At 35.5% G+C, this 19723-nt stretch overlaps 2 protein-coding genes across 4 annotated transcripts in view; one reads left to right on the forward strand and one right to left on the reverse strand.

Annotated features, from left to right (window-relative positions):
- Positions 1–10334, reverse strand: part of LOC127862417 (mediator of RNA polymerase II transcription subunit 26-like) — a 312703-nt gene extending 302369 nt beyond the window's left edge. The window contains exons 1-3 of one of the 2 annotated variants that reach the window (XR_008040604.1): positions 10105–10334; positions 8873–8947; positions 1990–5826 (exon numbers count right to left, since the gene is read on the reverse strand). Coding sequence is in view for 1 of the 2 variants with exons in the window: in XM_052401525.1 (XP_052257485.1) it covers positions 3982–5826; positions 8873–8947; positions 10105–10167 (1983 nt within the window). In the remaining variant the exon portion in view is untranslated. Of the gene's footprint in view, positions 1–499; positions 5827–8872; positions 8948–10104 lie in introns of those variants that run through there. The other variant, XM_052401525.1, reaches the window with a different exon arrangement.
- Positions 10335–10373: 39 nt separating this feature from the next.
- The window catches only part of LOC127862421 (protein LTV1 homolog), a 28248-nt gene continuing 18898 nt past the window's right edge, over positions 10374–19723 (forward strand). The window contains exons 1-4 of one of the 2 annotated variants that reach the window (XM_052401533.1): positions 10374–10439; positions 15971–16102; positions 17659–17802; positions 18247–18337. In XM_052401533.1, coding sequence (XP_052257493.1) covers positions 10389–10439; positions 15971–16102; positions 17659–17802; positions 18247–18337 — 418 coding nt within the window. In that variant the 5' untranslated portion in view covers positions 10374–10388. Of the gene's footprint in view, positions 10440–10592; positions 10689–15970; positions 16103–17658; positions 17803–18246; positions 18338–19723 lie in introns of those variants that run through there. The other variant, XM_052401534.1, reaches the window with a different exon arrangement.

Below are 19723 nucleotides of genomic sequence, written 5' to 3' on the forward strand. Positions count from 1 at the left end.
TCCATGTTCCAAGTTTCATGAAAAATATCAAGAACTTTAAAGTTATCGCAGGATCCAGAAAAGTGTGACGGACGGACGGACTGACGGACGGAGCGCAAACCGTAAGTCCTCTCGGGTGAAACCAGTAGGGGACAATAAAACCAGAACAGCATGTGATTGTGAGTAACTCGCAGTCTGTTTCATGCTGTTTGCTGCTCATCATTATCTTAGGGTTGGAATTGAAGCCTTTAAAACTTGAATTAAGTAATAAAGGTATTTAATTAAATTTAACTTTCTATGGGACTACAAATGCATCAAAATATGCATCTAAGTGGTAAAGGGTTAACAGGTGATATCATAAAATACGGAGACTAAAATAGGATAAAAGTCAACAGTGAAACCTATGTGATGATGATGCAAGCCACAAACGCCATTAACCTGGATTTACAACAGTTATCTGTTAAACAATAGATGAATTCAACAGTCCTTTTGGAAGGAATCACCGAAACTTAAGCAAAAATAACTTTCAGATTTTAATATTTCTGCATGACTGTACATACATGAAAATGTAATAGAATTGAAAATGTCAACATCAAATAAATAAATTGTACATGTACAAAACAACCACATGCTTCAACTTTTTAAGAACGCCTTTCAACCATTATGTGATGAAATTTAATTGATGGAATATACAATGAAATTTGCTGTGACAAAAGCTTGAAGCTTGATGAAAACTTATTTGAAAAAGATAAAAAGAGCAATTACACAATTTCCTTTCTAACATTCAGATCCAAAAATAAAAGATTACCATGACTGAAGAAACACATCTAAAAATGAGAAATGTATTTGCAACATAATGTAGTTTTTTTTTAATTAACTGTACATATTACAAATATTTACCACGGAAGTCGATGATATCTCAAACAAGAGGGCCATGATCGCCCTGAATCCCTCACCTGACTAACCAAATTTAATCCCAACCCAGTTTTCATCAAGATAAACATTCTGAACAAATGTCATAAAGATTGGATGAAAACTGTGACCTCTATAGTCTACACAAGGTTTTTCTAATATTTGACCTATTGGCCTAGTTTTTGACCCCAGGTGACCCAAATACAATCCCAACCCAGATTTCATCAAGACAAACATTCTGACCAAATTTCATGGGGATTGGATGAAAACTGTGACCTCTATTGTCTACACAAGGTTTTTCTATTATTTGACCTGGTGACCTAGTTTTTGACCCAAGATGACCCAAATACACTCCCAACCCAGATTTCATCAAGATAAACATTCTGACCAAATTCCATAAAGATTGGATGAAAACTGTGACCTCTACTGTCTACACAAACAAATTGTTGATGGTTTTTCTATTATTTGACCTAGTGACCTAGTTTTTGACCCCAGATGACCCAAATACATTCCCAGCCCAGATTTCATCAAGATAAACATTCTTACAAAATTTCATACAGATTGGATGAAAACTGCGACCTCTATTGTCTACACAAGGCTTTTCTATTATTTGACCTAGTTTTTGACCCCAGATGACCCAAATACATTACCAAGCCAGATTTCATCAAGATAAACATTCTGACCAAAGTTCATATAGATTGGATGAAAACTGCGACCTCTATTGTCTACACAAGGTTTTTCTATTATTTGACCTAGTTTTTGACATAGTGACCTAGTTTTTGACCCCAGATGACCCAAATACATTCCCAACCCAGATTTCATCAAGATAAACATTCTGACCATATTTCATAAAGATTGGATGAAAACTGCGACCTCTATTGTCTACACAAGGTTTTTCTATTATTTGACCAAGTTTTTGACCTAGTGACCTAGTTTTTGACCCCAGATGACCCAAATACAATCCCAACCCAGATTTCATCAAGATAAACATTCTGACTGAATTTCATAAATATTTAATGAAAACTGCGACCTCTATGGTCTACACAAGGTTTTTCTATTATTTTACCTATTATGTGACCTAGTTTTTGACCTGGTGACCTAGTTTTTTACCCCAGATGACCCAAATACAATCCCAACCCAGATTTCATCAAGATAAACATTCTGACCACATTTCATAAAGATTGGATGAAAACTGTGACCTCTACTGTCTACACAAACAAATTGTTGACGAACCCACGCACACACAACGGACGCCGGACATCACACGGTCACATTAGCTCACCATGTCACTTCGTGACAGGTGAGCTAACAAAACTAATAATTAACATAAACAATTTTTCTTTTTCAAAATGTGCAATACCAATTGGTAGTTTGATGGTTAAATTACTCTTTTAATTTTATACCACCTAGCAAAAATATATATTTCTATTTATATGCCTCTTCAGAACTGTGTATAGAATAAAAAAATAAGTTTTTTCTTTTAATAAAAGCTTATGTCTAAAAGCAGAAGCTTACTGGCAATTTCAATTTTCCTCAACAAAACCAGTACCTTTCAGACACTATCTTATCATAATGTCTTCTGGAGCACCATATTCCATGTTGAAGTACATGGCCCAACTGCACATCAATCAATTAATAGGATAATAATATCAGGATGGAATGTTCCTAAGATAATACAACTTACCAAAACATTTAAACTCCCTTGAGTACACTGTCACAAATAATATTTAATACAAAAAATAACTTGCTTTTTATGCAAGGCAAGTTACAAGGAGACTAAGGAGTAATACTGTGTTTATTTATGAAAAAATACTTGAAAAGTGTGTGAAATATATAAGGCCTTCAAGATTATGGGACAGGAAAAAAACTGAAAATACATTATTAACAAGATTTGAATAAACAAGTGCAAAATTAACTTGGATACTGGTGCATTTCATAAACAGATCAAAGTGAATGGAAGCAGGAGAATCAGGTGGAATCCCCATGTCTGGTATGGTGACCACCAACCAAACTGATGATTTCGGTAAGGGGGATGGAACCAGAGTTGCCTTAATGAGAAGCACGTGTACTAAACACTGCCCTTACCCTTAGAGCCTTTGTTATGTTTTAAGTTATGTTTCCTCAAAGGGATATTCCTTATCAAGCAAGCTGCGCAATTTGTAATACCATATCATTAGTTAAATAACTAGTTACGTGTCACAGACAAAGTTTAAGTCCATATAATGTACCTTTGTTTTAAGGCAGATTAAATGTATATAATTATGATCATGTATAACATATTATATAACGTATCAGTATATTTTAACACAAATGAAATGCGAGCAAATGAAGTTCTATAAAGTCGACATATGTATTGCTTTAAACAAACAACTTATCCAACTAACTGTACAATACTTACAAAAGTGGTAAAAATCTCGCCACACCAATATGACAAAAGAATATCACATATACTTATTGACAGCCATCACATAAACAGACAATCCCTAACAAAATCAAAACATTTCAATTTGCAAAAACTTCTGGTTGTATTAATCGATAAAGCACTTCAAAGATATCGTGAAATCAACAAATATGCTTGCATAATAAGACTAATGTGAAAAAAACATTTCAAACAGCATGCTTTATCAATCCATGTTCATTGTCATATCCATAAATAATATAATCAAAGAAAAACATTTTTCATAATACATTATGCCTGTTATTCTAATTGAAAGAACGATTCAAATTGAAAAAGGAAAAAGTACAGAAATGGCCATATTTTTTGTATAGATGAATAGAAAGCTTACAGCTGCTATAAACAATGATGTACATTAAGGAAGTAAAACAAATCCTTTGAAAAATAAACAACAACAAAATCTTCAGCAGAAAACAACATGGTATGACTGAAGGCAAAAGCAAATGCACATGGCAAATTGGAAACACACATTAGCATACTAGCGTTCCAAAGCTTTCTTGTTTCTTAAGTACTAATATTAAATAATCAATCCAAGAAATTATTGAATTTTCAGTTGGGAAAAAAAGTGAGAAAGAAGCAAAATATGCTGAAAAATAATGGAATATCACAAAACAAATTAAAAAACAAAACATTTCTCAATCGTCTGTGACAACATATGGCAAAATGTGCAGAAAGTCCCCTTTGTATGAGGTTAAAGTAAGAGTCTGCCCCCAATCCCTCCATTCACCCCAATGATCTTGATACCCGTTCACACCAGACCAGTGTTCACTATGCAAGCGTTCAGTGTCTGCGTCAGTTACTTCTACGGGTTCATCAACTTCGTAAGAATCGTCATCGAGCTGAAAATGATCACGATCTAGTGGTGGATATCTGCTGTATATTTCCTCTAATGTTAATTGCTTATTGCCACTGGATTCAATCGGACCTGAGGTGACTAACTTTGGTTTGGTTTCATCTGAAACGATATCATCTGAAGTGTTTTTGTAGGAGATCACATTTGAAACAACATTTTGAACAGGTTTTCCAGATACTTCTGGTTTGGTCGTCATTTCTCTCTGACCACTGTTGTGATGACCCTCAAAGCTGTCTTCAAAACTTGTGGACGCATTTCCCGGGGACTCAGTACGGAGAAGCTCATACTTTAATGGACTCAAATCCTCTTGGCCGGTCGGTGGAACGGATGTTTGCAAAAACTTTTCAACCATTTCTTGTTTAGTTTGTAAAGACACTGGTGCACTGGATGGAGCCTCTCTCTTCTTATGATGCCGGGGTTTAGCACCGTCAGGGACATTTGAGACAAATTTTTCATCTGGTTCCCTTGCAAATAAATTATCTGTTATCTGCCTTGCGGTATCTTTACCGACAGATAAACTATTTTTAGCTTGTAGGTCTTGCATGATTTCAGCAGTGCTCTTCACTTTTGGTGTTCTACTCACAAAAATATCCAAACTGGGGGAATCCACATCTGTTCGACTCTCCACTTTAGTTTTTATTTCCAATTTTGCTTTCCGTTTCTCTGATAAAGATTTTGCACTTGAAACAGATCCATTTTGCGGGGAGATTTGCTGATCCGTAGATTTGTTCTTTGGAGGCCGCCCTCTACCTCGTTTTACAGGCGTCTCCAAAACTCCATTTACTGGCGGATGATGTGGCACTGGTGGGGAGGTCTTGTTAAATCTGATAGTAGTTTTAAGACCTTTCGTTTCTATGGAATGAGTTGGAGTTAATATCTCCCCACCGTTAAAATTAATATCAGACACAACCATACCATTTTTACCTGACTTGCCTTTCGCCACTAAATCGCTAGTCGACTGGGAGGCCCTTAAATTGAAGTTTTGGGAACTATTAGAAGATTGAAGATTGACCTCAGAGCGAGTTCTCTGGAGTTCACTATCATCATTAGCACTAGATATTGATAAAGCACGGTTTTTAGAATATGTTCCAGGTGGTCTTTGTAATTTGCCATTATTTGTAGAGGAATAACTACCGCGACTGCTATGACTACACACACTATCTGGGGTAGTAGGCCGAGAGTTTGTGGGCTGCGAGTTGACAACACTAGGTGAAATACATGGTTTTTTGGCAGCACTTGCATTGCCACATAGTGGGGACGAGTTGGATCTTTTTGTTGAATGATTGGATGAGACCTTGTTGTTCGTATTCGGTAATGAAGGCGTGCTTGGTTTGTACTGCATGTGCGAACGTGAAAGACTAGAGTCCACATTTTGTCGTGGTGACACAAGTTTATTTACAGACACAGAGTGAGCTAGTTGTGAAATAGCCGGGCTCTGTGGTTTGATCATGCCTTGCAGCCTGTTGGTGGCATTTTTCACCCCGTCTCCATTAACAGCGGGGCTGGCTTCTGTACCACCACTAACCAACTTTTGCCAACCTCGAACCAGTTCTTTGGCTCGTTTGGCCAGCACCTTGTTTGTTGTTTTTCGTCGTACATCGTTGACCAGCCTTCCAATTCGGGTTTCCTAAGGATTAATAGAACTTTAGTTTGATAATGGGCCTCCAACAAGAGAAAAATAATTTCTAATCATTAAATTTTCAATTGACTGAAGAACAAGAATCATTTTCCACACTTAGTGATTCAAATAGATTTGAAAAACAATTTCTGTTGATGCCATACATAATTCTAATACATGAAGTCAAAATTACTATGAATGCCAAGAAATATGTTTTAAAAGACATGTATTGAACCATATGAAGCAACAATAAAGCCTAGTATAACATCTAATCGTTTATTTAGTGGTCAGATTTAATTTAACTTAAATCAACCTATGTTGTATTTGCAAGGATTTATTGTAAACATTGAAACAGACAAAACAGTGCGAACAAATTACTTGCTAACAAATTAACACAGTTTACAATCAATAACATATATAGTGGGAGCTGACACATGCAAGAATCTGTTTACAACTGATAATCACTACGAATGCGGTTTCTGAACAGAACTGGTGTAAAGTAACAATGGAAAATGAAACGAAAAAAAAAAAAATTAGTAGATGCCTAAATATTTTTAGTGAAAAAATGAAGTATTTCCCTTTAAACACACAAGGTACTGAATAGGTACACCATATTTAAGAGTGTGAAATCTGTTACATAGTAAATGGTTGGAGGCAAGCTTTTGTTTGTGTTATGCATCCTAAATATCTTAACGCCCTGACTGTCATTGCTAAAACCCCGTTACCAGGATGCAGGATCACATTCCTTTATGGGATTCACAAATGGATGTTTATGGATGTAAACACACCGGTAATTGATGCTTTTTTCAATCTTAAAAAAAAAATATTACAATTTTTCTGAAGAATTTCAACTAGTGCATAAGTTTTTATGCGGCTTATGGCAATGTGAGCAAGAGCTGTGTTTGTGAAACACAATGCCGCCTACTGCGCTATAAAGCCATGTATTTGACCTTTCACCACTCAAAATGTGCAGCTCCATGAGATACACATGCATGCCAAATATCCAGTTGCTATCTTCAATATTGCAAAAGTGATGACCAAGATTAAAGTTTTGGGACACACATACAATGACAGGCCAAAAACAACATACCCCCGATTATTCGATCCGGGGGCATAAATACATCAGAATTGCTTAATTTAATAAGCCTGCATTCTTGGCCATAATTTGATGAATACAACATTCATTTACCAGTACACAGTAATGCTGCACGCAACATGAAATTTTGGCACTAATTTCAGATGTATTCAATAATGTATTCTTAAATCTTAAGCTAACAGCACTAACTGCAAAAAAACATGTCTTGTATCCACTAAAGATTTTGCTAACATATTTCAATAACTTAAGATATTTGCAAAAATTGAGTTCTTAACCGTGTTTTCATTTTGTCCACCTCGTGTGTAATCATCTGTGAACCCCATTGATCCTGCACCCTGATTACATGAATATTTTTTGACACAAAAATAAATTTACTGAATTAAATGTCACTGTCCAATGATGTTTTCACGAGTGTCTTTTCAAAACTTAATTAGTGCAATGAAATAATTTCAATTAAAATTGTTGTTATTGAAGAATTGTTTCCATTTCTTTTAATGTAATAATATAATAAACTGAAATCTGTCAGACCTTCAACAATCACTTTTTTTACCAATTGGGAAATGTACTGTACCCTATAAATTGGAGAAGAGTAGCGCGAAAAACCCTGGAATTGAGAACATTCGCATCTTGCAATCTTCCAACCGAGAATTATGGGTCTTTTAATTTGTTTGGTAAAAATTGCACAAACCAATTCAAATATTCATTTACATGCATTTTTCATGTCCAGTTTCGATGCTCATTTTATTTGTTTAAAAACAATGCACATTTGGAACAAAATTGATGCAATTTTTCCTTTCCTTTTGGAAATACTTTAAACTGCAATTGGGAGTTTCATTTTTTTGTCTTAATAGTAAAGTACCGTTTACAAGAACTTTATAAAGGAAAAAAAATCACTGACCTTTCAGCACAGGGGTGCTGAATTTATTAATCTGTGTATATAAATAAAATATCTTTGTGCGCTAATAAAGTAGTCTAGAAATCTGTCTAGGGCATAAGTGATAAACAAACCAGAACACCAGTCATATAATAATCTTGGTAAGCTAAAAAGTCAAATTTGAGTTGAAGGGTCACACAAATATGTTGGGTTTTTCTTCAGTAACCATGGAAATGACCAATTCTTAAATATTATTACCAGAGCTCCATAGAACATCAGTAAAGGCACAAATTTGCATTTTATTTCCCAAGCACTTTTTAGATCTATCCTTTTGTTACAATACCCAAAATATGGCATGATGGGTCCATTGGAAAACAAGAGCACCGCATAACGGGTGCCACTCTCGGCTGCGAAAGCTTGTCAGAATTTTTTTTCTTTTCTTAGAGGTCACAGTTACCTTGACCTTTGACCAAGTGACCAAAAAATGGGTGTGGCGTGTAGAACTCATCAAGGTGCATCTACATATGAAGTTTCAATATTGTAGGTGGAAGCACTTTGATGTTAAGGTTTTAGCACGGTGGATGCCGGACACCGGACTACGAGCTGGCTATGACAATACCTCGGGTTTTCTCTGAAAACAGCCGAGCTATAAAGGACACTTTTATAGTCTGAAATGGCAGCAGCTGACGATCATACCCTGTAGCTTACTGTGTATTGCAGTCATACTTCTGCTGGATAATGGACCAAATCAAGGGTTAAGAGATTACATGTCAGTTTTATAACAATTAACAAAAATATATTACCGCCGAAGACTGCCTGGCCTTTTTTCTGATCCGAAATAGACATTTTCTATGCATAATTATCTTAGAATTGTTTAACACAGTTTGAACAATTACCAGCATTCTTGGGAAAAATTATAGCAAAACAAAAAAAAAAACAAGACTGAAAAAAATTACGCAGTGAAATATGAAAATTATCATGTTTTCCTTAAAATGTTTAGGCAATCTGAGCAGACCCAATTGAAAATTCAACAAATCTGGGCTCATAACATTGTTTTTAATAGAAAGGTTGCAATAGATTCATACTTCCAATATATCTCGAGTGATGGGGTAGGTCTCGAGAATGCTGATAACCTCCAACACTTTGGACAGGTCCACCACCTGAAAGATAGGACAACCAACCATTTACAGAGATATACATATGAGCCGTGCTCTGATAAGTTTAATGCATGTGCATAAAGTGCACTTTCCGTTCTTATGATATTTTTTTGTTTCAAGAAAGTCCTTTCTTAGCAAAAATCAATTTTATGCGACAAGTGTCATTCCTGATTATCCTGTGCGGACTGCACAGTCAAATCTGTGACGACACTTGACGCACATGCTTTAAACCCCATATATAGCTGGAGTAATAATTGTCTGCTCAAGTACTTCATAAAAGTACATTTGGCACTCTTTTGGTATACCAACATGTACCTGGGTACTAAAATATACTAAATAGTAACCAAGTAAGGATGGGTGCCTGTGGTCTTATTTTCTGAACCTGGTAGTATACTTCAAATAGTACCTGGGGGTACTTTTAAGTAGAACCTGAGCCGACAAAGACCATTTGAACATTATGATAATCATCATTATAGAGTAACAAATGAATTAAAACAACAAGACATGCTTGGGTCAGTGTCCGACAATCAAATTTATCTCTCTAGCAGCCATGATTTACAAGGAAGTCTTTGGACTTGTTGCCTTGAACGGCTGCTACATAAACACTACTTCAATAATTAAATCACATTGATCAGTCTATTGTTGTAAAGCTTTAATGGATATAAGCATTAACTATTATTGGTATCCAAGTAAAAATAAAATGTGAAATTTAATCAATATTCATTTTATTGTTAGCAACAAAATAAATATTTCCTTTTAACTCACAAAGACTTTTTAAATTAATTGGTTTAAGTACCAGTAAGAAAACACATGAATAGTCATAAATTAACAATTGTTTGTATCAAAACAAGTTCAAACAACTTAAGATTTCGTAAACACAAATTCCATTAAAACAAATGAATTATATTGGGCAGATATAGAATCGAATAAACTGATAAAACGAACAAAATGTCACGTCATTTCATAATCAAAATGTTGGAAAAATATTTAACTTATTTTTGTATATTTTTCTGACAACATGCCTTGTAAATAAACATCATTATATCAAAAAGTGTTCACAGCTAAAGAATTGTCCGACATGACACCAGACATGTCGGCCACGACTGGCAACAAGTGAATACAAAAACGTGGAATTTCCGTGTTTATAATGGTTTTCTTACATTATTATCATTATCTATGCCTTCTAGCAATCTTTCTTTTATTTGTGGTGGCGTGTGCTGCATCAGTGCGACCTAGAACACCTGAATTTAGGCATATGTGCCGTCTTGGTGTTAGATCCTCTCCCACCAGTATGGCGGCCATCCATAAATTGAACACTTTTGTGCAGCGCAGTGGCATCTGGGAAACCTCGCCAATAGCGTGACGTAGACTGACGAGGTCGTACCAAATGATAGCCGCGCGCAAGGTAAACAAGCCTGACAGATTTTGACAGGGGGAATAACTCATGACTTTGTTTTATGAACGTTTTGTGCAATACGGTGAATGCATATGTTTAGTGAGTTTATGTTAGGCATTAAATGGTGCATGATATTTATTTCCAACACCAGTTAGATTGTATTTGTTCAGTGTTCGTGGAGAAAATGTGAGGTGTTTTTAAGCATTTTCAGAAAAAATGTAGATGTCACTGTTCTAAATTTTCATTGGCTGATATTTTCCCTTTTGTTATTGGCCGAAGAAGACACGTGATACATCCATGTGGTGGGGCAAATAACACATGCTTGGAAAATATTAAAATAACAAAATGGTATTGTGACCAATTGTCTAAAGTGAATATTTAATTTCCCTTAATAATATAAAATATAATAATTATAAAACAAATGCACTGTAAATCATTTATACAACTGTTTATTACTAATTGTACTGTTTTCTGTTCGTACCCTAACACTTTCGTAATCAATCTTGTCCAAAATATGTTTTTAACTTATGCGCAACTTCATGGTTGTAATAGATATAATCAAGACTTCCATGAAAATCAAAATGAATATACCCCCCCCCCCCCACTCCCTCCAACTTTTATTAATAATATAAATTGTCGAGAGCAGTGCTTTTCACAGGATTTTTCTCAGACTCCCCGGGGTCGGTTGGGGGGACTTTTCCCGTTGCTACACATTACCGGATAATCTCGTATATTCCAGTTTAAAAAGCAAACTCTGGTAAATATTTACGATAAAGTGCTCAAGAATTTCAAGAAATACAAACAATCGCCTTTTTTCTTAAGTATCAAATAAATTTTGGAATATGTTACTATTTAAAGATGTGATGAAATGTCCGATCAGGGCGTTTATTTCCCTCTGAACACGCGTTAATCGTCTGACGCGGTGTTCTCCTTTTTATACAACACAAAATACACCCACACTTTCCATGTGACGTTCTACATGTCTGCATAATTTTCGTGCGCTTTTTATTGAGACAAAGGATAAAGCACTGTTTATTTTATGCTAGAATTTGTTAATGTTGTGTTAGCATTAAAATTCGGAAGCGTGTTTTGGATTTATACAAATTTAATAATGCTCATTTGAGAATCGACAGAAACATTTACAGTAGTGCGTAATTAATTCAACGATAATTTATTAAAGCGCATTACGAGTCAAATAAATGTTTTGACCATATTATGCATGAAATGCACAATATTCATGTGGATTACACCCGGTTGCCATCAGTATTCTTAGTAAGTGGCCTAGACTCGTTGTATGCATGATCTTAATGCAGGTATTACTGCCTACGAGTGTTGTCGCTCATTCAAAGCGTGCGCTCTCATTTGCCAATATCGATTTTCCATTACAATGACGATCCGCCTTTAGGCCGGCTTTAGGTTGGTAAAGATACATGGCGTAATTGACAGAGGATCATAAATTGGCTCTAACAATTTTCGGCGAAGTCGATATCGCTTTGATCTTAAGAATGCCTAGTTGCAGTATGAAAGATACACACTGATAAAAAAATTTCAAGCGCCCCGCAGACTCTCATTTCGACTTTCAAGCACCCCGGCGAGGAACCGTTAAATGGCCTGTAGAAAGCACAGGGATCGTTAGGTAAAAAATACTCTATTATACTATATACATATATACAAGGGATACAACTGTGAAAATTCCTGCACACAACCATGGTGTTAACAATATCGAAAAATTTGCTTCCAAACGCAATAAATACACCAATTAAACTGTATTACAACACCCAAGACATTTATCTTTGAGAAAATAATACACTTGGCAATAAAGTACAAGCTTTTCATTGAACTTAGAGAGAAAGTTTCATTCAAAATGCTCAAAAATCCTTACTTGGACACAGGTGTCAGGGCCCTCACACTACTTTGGGGGAAGGGGTCCGCAGCCCTTAGGAGGGGGAATTTTCGCGGCGTTTCCCTTTTTTGGGGAATTTTTTACTTACTCTCATTATTTCATTTGTACATGTTTGCACAATATTCATTGCATTTTTCATAATTTAGTATGTTTGAAAAGATTAAATTGAAATAGAATTGAGATAAAATTATCATGAGACACATCTTTCTATTAAAAAAAAAACAAAACAAAAACAAATTTTTGTTTAATTTTGTTAGGGGGAATTTTTCCCCCCAAAAGGGGAAAAAAGTATACTTTTCAGGTGGGGGACTGCCGCTGAAATTCGGCGGCAGATTTGATAGATTGAGGGCCCTGGGTGTGCACAGCTGAAAACTGAGAATTCTAGATGTAATTTTCGTATTCCTTTGTTATAAAGCTCTTTTGCTGGTACATATTCCTTGGATAGTTTTTTCATAGTAAAATAGAACATAATTACTATTTACATGTAGTGAGCATATTTTGCTAGAAATTCATATCAATCTGCTTCAATTTCACAATGACAATGTTTAACTTTCATTTTGGATAGTTCACATGTATTTCTAACATGCGATTTGATTGGTTGAAATTCCACTGCAGTAATAAATCCAGCCATTCACGTTCCACATAACATTACCTGACAAATTGCATTGAAATCCTTGAAGATAGTAGAAATGTAAACAAATTTAATATTTGCGGTGTTTTACATATATGCAGTTACATGCAATTATGGAAGGTGTCTACTTTGATTAATAAAGTGTCTATGGATAATAAAGCGAGGTAAAATTTGCTCAACTTCTCTGTATTTATTAAATTATGAAACAAAATGTGTCAAAGTGGGTGTGCACACCTGTGTCGCATTTCGAAAACTTTACCGTTTTTCATGAAACTTTCGTTTCAAACACAACTATGAACACTTTTACTGCTATAAACATAGTTATTATCTGATAAATGTCTGAGCTGTTGTTATACAGTTTTTTGTGTGTAATTATTGCTTTTGGAATCGATTTTTTTGCTATTGTTTAGACCATGATGTTGTGCAGGAAATTTGACAGTTGTATCCCTTGTATATATGTATATAGTATAATAGAGTATATTTTACCTAACGATCCCTGTGGTAGAAAGCACTGGTCAAGAGCTTATTCGCCAATACCTTTCATAGCTATTTTAAAAATGAACTGATTTTTACAGTTCTTGATTTGCTCATATGAAAATGTGTTGGTAAATATTGGTCCGGATGAGTCAGTGGCCCTCCCCGCCACAGGTAGCTAAAAAATTCCTAGCCAGATATAGCCAAATACAATTTTCTATAGCCAAAAGACTTATGTATAGCTATTTTCTAAACGCCAATTGACAGAGGAAGCCCTGAAATAATGTTTATGAATTAGAGTATATCCAGTCAAAGGTACTTGAAGTACCAAGTAGGTACCAAGGTACTTGAAAAAAATTAATTTTGTCCTTATAATAAGAGAAAAGGTACCCTACAATGATTTCACAGGTGTATTGAAAAACACTGTGCAACAGCATGAAAGATCAGACAATGCACACATATGTTGTTGTGGTTGCCAGCAGGAAGTGTCCATCTATGATTAAACACCATTGATTAATTTGATGAAAATCCACCAAGTATCATGGGGCCCCACTGTATAGCGGTACTTGTCGAAAATCAATTACTTTGTAGCAAAAAATATGATATATTCCCTAAAGTTTATGTTTAATCCCTAAGAAAATCATTATTTCACATAACAATTGCATTTATTTTACTTTGATGTGAGAATTAAAGACGTAACAGCATAATGGTCATAACCTGTCAAATCGTCCGTAAAATCTAGGTCATATCATTATATCGCGCTAATGTTACGAAAGGAAAAAAAATCAAGAATGGTGGGCAACAATTGCCATAAAAAAAATTAATAGGGTTCATAACATTTATCATCATAATAAACAATGTAAAAGACAAATTTTATCAAAAATAAGATTTTTAATCAGTTTTAACTTTTACACAGAGAATTAATCTGTGTTTTAAATCGTAAAACTGTAAACATGTTTATTCACAATGAGGACACAGAAATTCAGTGTCCCGTCGTATTACTCTCACATTTGTCCATAATTTCAAATGAGTCCAATGTAGACATTTGTCACATTTTCCCCATTTCACCAATGTTATGTATGGGAACTTGTCAATGTCTGCAGGCTCAAATTTATTACAAACGCAACATGATTCTGATTCAGCCTCAATGTCCTAACGTAAACAACCGCTAGGTGGCAGTGTAAGTGAAATATTTAGAGTTATAAAAATAGCACGATACAATGAATGCTGCGATACAGTGGGGTCCGAGCAGGGATCATATTTTCCCACAACATCAATCGGTCTGGATTTAAATTTATGAGGAAAAAGTATTCGTAAATTTACATCCGAAATACATGCCAGAATTTTTCAGGACGAAATCAGGACACTCCATAAAAAATTGTCGGGAAATTTGACCAAAAAGCAGGACACCTAAAACGATCAATCATTCGACCTTTACTTTAGAAAGTATATTACTCACAAAGACTTTTATTTTCTGCCCAATTTTGACGATACATGTGTTTAAGAAATTCATGAACACAGCGTTCTTCATTGTCAGGAATTTAACACGCTCTATAAACTGAATTGTGGGGTTTCCCCGTATGCCTCGATTTGACATCCAATCGGTACAGGGATATCCCCTTTAACATATGTAAATCGCGTGACGCGATGTGAGCGCATCGGGCACTTTTCTTATTCAACCAATTGTCAATTAACTCTAAATTTAGAGTAATGCAATATGTTACAGTATGTTGAAAATCAGTCTAAAACAAAAGTTAATTTATGTGGAACATCGATGTGTAATGGTCAGCATCCAATTTGTTTGATGTACAAAATAGGTGTTTTAACAGGTTTTATAACCTTAGGTGGTATAATACACAGGATAATTAGTGTCATTGGCGTTTATTTCTGTATGATATATCTTTCAATAGCAATCAGAGACCCCTTTCATAAAAACACTGTGGTGTGAATGCCTGATAAAATCAATAATTTGCCGATAAATCGCCGATAAGGTGTCAAAAACAACACTGGTCCACTCGAGTAGCAGAAGCTGGTTGTTAATTGGGGGCAATAAAAGGATTAGCTATGGTAAATTTTAGCCAGACTGAGCTTGAATATCGAATTTTATTGGGATCTTATAGACTTTACATTTTTTTTTTTTACGGATGTTGGACAGAATCGGACCGACTGTTTGGGATTTTCAATCGGTCTTTCATGACCCCATTCGGTCTAGGACCGACAAAACCGAAAAAAATATGATCCCTGGGTCCGAGTATATGTCCAAAACAGCTAAAAGTTTCACAAATATGACCCCCAAATCAAAGCGTGTAATTCTCGACGTCCAAATGTCAGTTATGACGGAAGGTGTTTTTGGTCGATTTTTCACAATAATTAAACAAGAACTTGCTAATCGGTGATGACACTTTCGGCATATTATTACATATTCGTTTAAAGCAAGTCTCTTCTTAACGAAAACCCAGTCTTTGCAAAAACTGTTGTCCTTTACAATCCTGTGCAAAAGGCTTATCAGTGACACTTAATGTATTGTATTTAGCCCTAATCTGTGACACTTAACGTATTGTATTTATTGTTTTTAGCCCCAATTTTCCAGAGCTTGGCTCATATTATCTTAATATTTTTTAGCCTGGAAGAAAGAAGCAGTTTATCAACAAGAAGGAGGCGATTACTTTCCATCTTGTGCACAGAAGTCAGAAGGACCCCCTCCTGGTCAGCGACGAGGCCTCCCAACATGTGCTTGTTCAAGGGCATGACAAGGTTTTTACCTTAAAACCTATTTATTGTCCCCTACCGGTGGAACCGGAGGGGACTTATGTTTTGCACTCCGTCTGTCTGTCCGTCACACTTTTTTGGATCCTGCGATAACTGTTAAAGTTCAGGCCTTTTCCGCTCCATTTTGGGAATACGCCACACTGGAATTTTGCGTCGTGAAAAAAAAACATTTTGTGAAAAAAATAAATCGCAAAACTGGCTCAATTGGGAAAAATAAACGCATGTAAATAGTGTTTCTTATATTTCAAAGAAGCCGTTAACTGGTAAATAACGACTATTTTGATAACATCTTATTAAAATTTTACAAAATAAAATGAACATGTGTGATAAGTGCAAGTTTTTTTTTCTGATTTTGGGGAAAGGGCCTGGCCTTTTTTGAGGGGAAGAAAATTGCGTGAAACGCTGGATTTTTGAGAAAATAAGAAAAGTCTTGAATAATCAATTTAACATATTTTACTTTTTTTTTAAAACAAATTCAAGGCAACAGATAATTTAATTATGCAATATTTTTATATTTTCTACACTGGATCAGGTTAACTTTTTAATATATATTTATTTAAAAGGTTTAAAAAAAAAAAATTTTTTTTTTTTTGGAATTTGGATTTTTTTTTCAATTTGGAAAAAAACCACAAGATTTGCATTGGGAATGGGGCTGATATTCGGACCCATGGCATAGGGCGGAAAAAGCCAGAAGTTCTTCATATTTTTTCATGAAACTTGAAACATGGATAGATGGCAATAAGGAGATTATGCACCTCATTTCATTTTATTCCTACTTCAAGAATTCAGGTTGCTATGGCAACAAATATATAAAAAATAAAAATTTATTTTTACTGACAATGGTGGAGTTTTATAGGTAGGGGACAATATTGCTTTGCGATCTCTTGTTTTAGCTTGATTGCATGGTAAGCCAAAGGCTTATTGAAACACTTTTGAGTCACTCTTCTGGGTAGAACCAGTACTTGGTGTCTTTGGGGGAAATCTAAAGAACACTCACACAGTGGGGATAGAAACCGTAACTCCCCGGTCGCTTGGTGGACTTCTTATTCAAAGCCACCTAAAATCCAGTCTTTAACCTGAATCAGGGTTTTGATAAGCTTTCATTGTTCAGAATATTTAACCCTTTTCCAAAGCAAAATCAATGTAGCTATTCTTCCTATTTTCTTCTAAACAGGGCTTTTTCCCCATGTTTGTGATACGCCCTAGGTCCCCTCTTTTTATTAAAAATTATGAAAAAAAGAGTCGCAAACTTTAAAAATTGGGAAAATGTTAGTGGCAAACATTTTGTATGTGTAAAATGTGAGTTGAGACCTTCATTAATTTGTTATCAATAGATACTTAACTTAAACTTAAACCTTGCGAACCGTGATATAATGGAGATGCATTTCTTATGTCAACTTTAACTTGTTTGACCTATTTATAGTGGTGATTATACTGATAGAAACGCTCTGTATTTAAATTGATAATTTTAGTCCTAGCTTTATCCGGATGATGGTGAAGTACAGAACATGCAATGTCTTTATCTTTCATGTTCATTTTAGAATAAAGAAAGCCTGCAAGAGGAGCAGAGGAAGTTTGGTGTGTTTTTCGATGACGACTATGACTATATGCAGCACCTCAAAGACACAAATGAAATCTATGAAGTGGAAATGGTGGAGAGGATCGAAGCCGAAGAGATGGAGCAGGTGATTTTGGAATGAGAAATCATCAGAGGATCCTTGTTCTGAAAAACCAAGGCTTAAGTCATATGTGCAAATTGTCGTCCCACATTAGCTTGTAACTTTCCGCTGTGCGGCTGTGGGCAAGTTTTATTTAAAGGAGGTTGCTTAAAATAAAATCCAGTGTAGGCGAAAAGTATTGTCCCTTATCTGAGAAATCACTGCTCATGCATTAAGCCCACTTTTCCTAGAAAGAGGCTAAACTTTTCCATTGGCAGTTTCACTGAATACCTCTGCTGCTGTTCTGGATATGAATACTAATTCAGTACCTATTGAATACTACTGGAAATTAGTTGTATATATTTCTTTGTGCATGTTCATTTATTAGTAATATTAGATTGCACCTTTTGGACATACATGTATTTTGAAAATGTTGTAAGAATTTCTGATTATTTTTCTGAACTGTTATAGGTTCGGCCGAGAATCAACATTCCATCGAGTGCGTTGCCATCCGAGTATGAGAAACCAGTGGGCCTACTCAACGAGGCAGTTCCAGTGAAAGGTATGTGTTGATTGAATTACATGTAACTCTAGTAAGTTTAATGCGTGTTTTTTGTGTATATATTTCTGACATGTTTAATATTATATTCCCTGATTTTTAAATCAGACCTAAACAAAATTGGGTAGGGGTGATTTGGTTGTGGTGGTCAGATGATCCCAAACAAAGAATGACATTTAACCCTTTACTACTTAGATATGTATTGTTACACATTTGTAGTCACTTAAAAAGTAACATTTAATTAAATACCTTTCTTATTAGTTTCAAGTTTTAAAGGCTTCATTTCCAACACTAAGTCACTGATGAGCAGAAAACAGCATAAAACCTGAACAGACTGCGAGTTACTCACGGGCTGTTCTGGTTTAATGCTGGTTGCAAAAGCCATTTACACTTAACTTCTTATGGGGGAAAGGGTTAATGTGTTTTTTTTAGCTCACCTGATTGCTCAGGTGAGCTTTTGTGACCGGTCTTTGTCCATCGTATGTCCGTCCGTCCGTCCGTTAACATTTGCCCGTAAACACTCTAGAGGCCACATTTCTTGTCCCATCTTCATGAAACTTGGTCAGGCTTCCTGAAAAGTCCCAAAAAGTGCCTGTCAACCGGACAGGCTGATGGAAAAGTTTGCCTGTCCGTACAAAAATTCACCTGACCGAACAGCATGAGTTTATAATTGAAGAATTAAGTAAAGTTTAACTCATATTTATTGCAATGTGCAGCCTGTGTACAAGTACACTCGATAAAGAAAAACAAAACATTTGCGTGTTCTTGTGATTAGAGTGTATGATGGACAACAGCTTTAAATTATAGTCGGACTCAAAACAAAATAACATAACATGACTACGCATTGATTAGAAGACTTGCACCATATTGGATCTTTTCAACATACGTCACAAAACATATTGATTGTGACTCGTCATAATGCAGCCAACTTCTGTCAGACTTCCACTACTTTGAAAAGTTGTTAACCAGGTTTTCCGAAGGAAAAAACTGGTTATTAGATTGGCAAATGCGGGCGGCTGGCTGGCTGGCAGGCTGGCTGGCTGGCTGGCTGGCGGGCGGGCGGGCGGAACAAGCTTGTCTGGGCCATAACTATGTCGTTCATTGTCAGATTTTAAAATCATTTGGCACATTTGTTCACCATCATTGGACGGTGTGTCGCGCGAAATAATTACGTTGATATCTCCAAGGTCAAGGTCACACTTTGAGTTCAAAGGTCAAAAATGGCCATAAATGAGCTTGTCCTGGCCATAACTATGTCATTCATTGTGAGATTTTAAAATCATTTGCCACATTTGTTCACCATCATGGGACGTTGTGTCGCACGAAAGAATCACGTCAATATCTCCAATGTCAAGGTCGCCACAACTAAAAATAGATTTTTTTTTAAAA

Source organism: Dreissena polymorpha, chromosome 16 (genome assembly GCF_020536995.1).
Source record: "Dreissena polymorpha isolate Duluth1 chromosome 16, UMN_Dpol_1.0, whole genome shotgun sequence".
NCBI lineage: Eukaryota > Metazoa > Mollusca > Bivalvia > Myida > Dreissenidae > Dreissena > Dreissena polymorpha.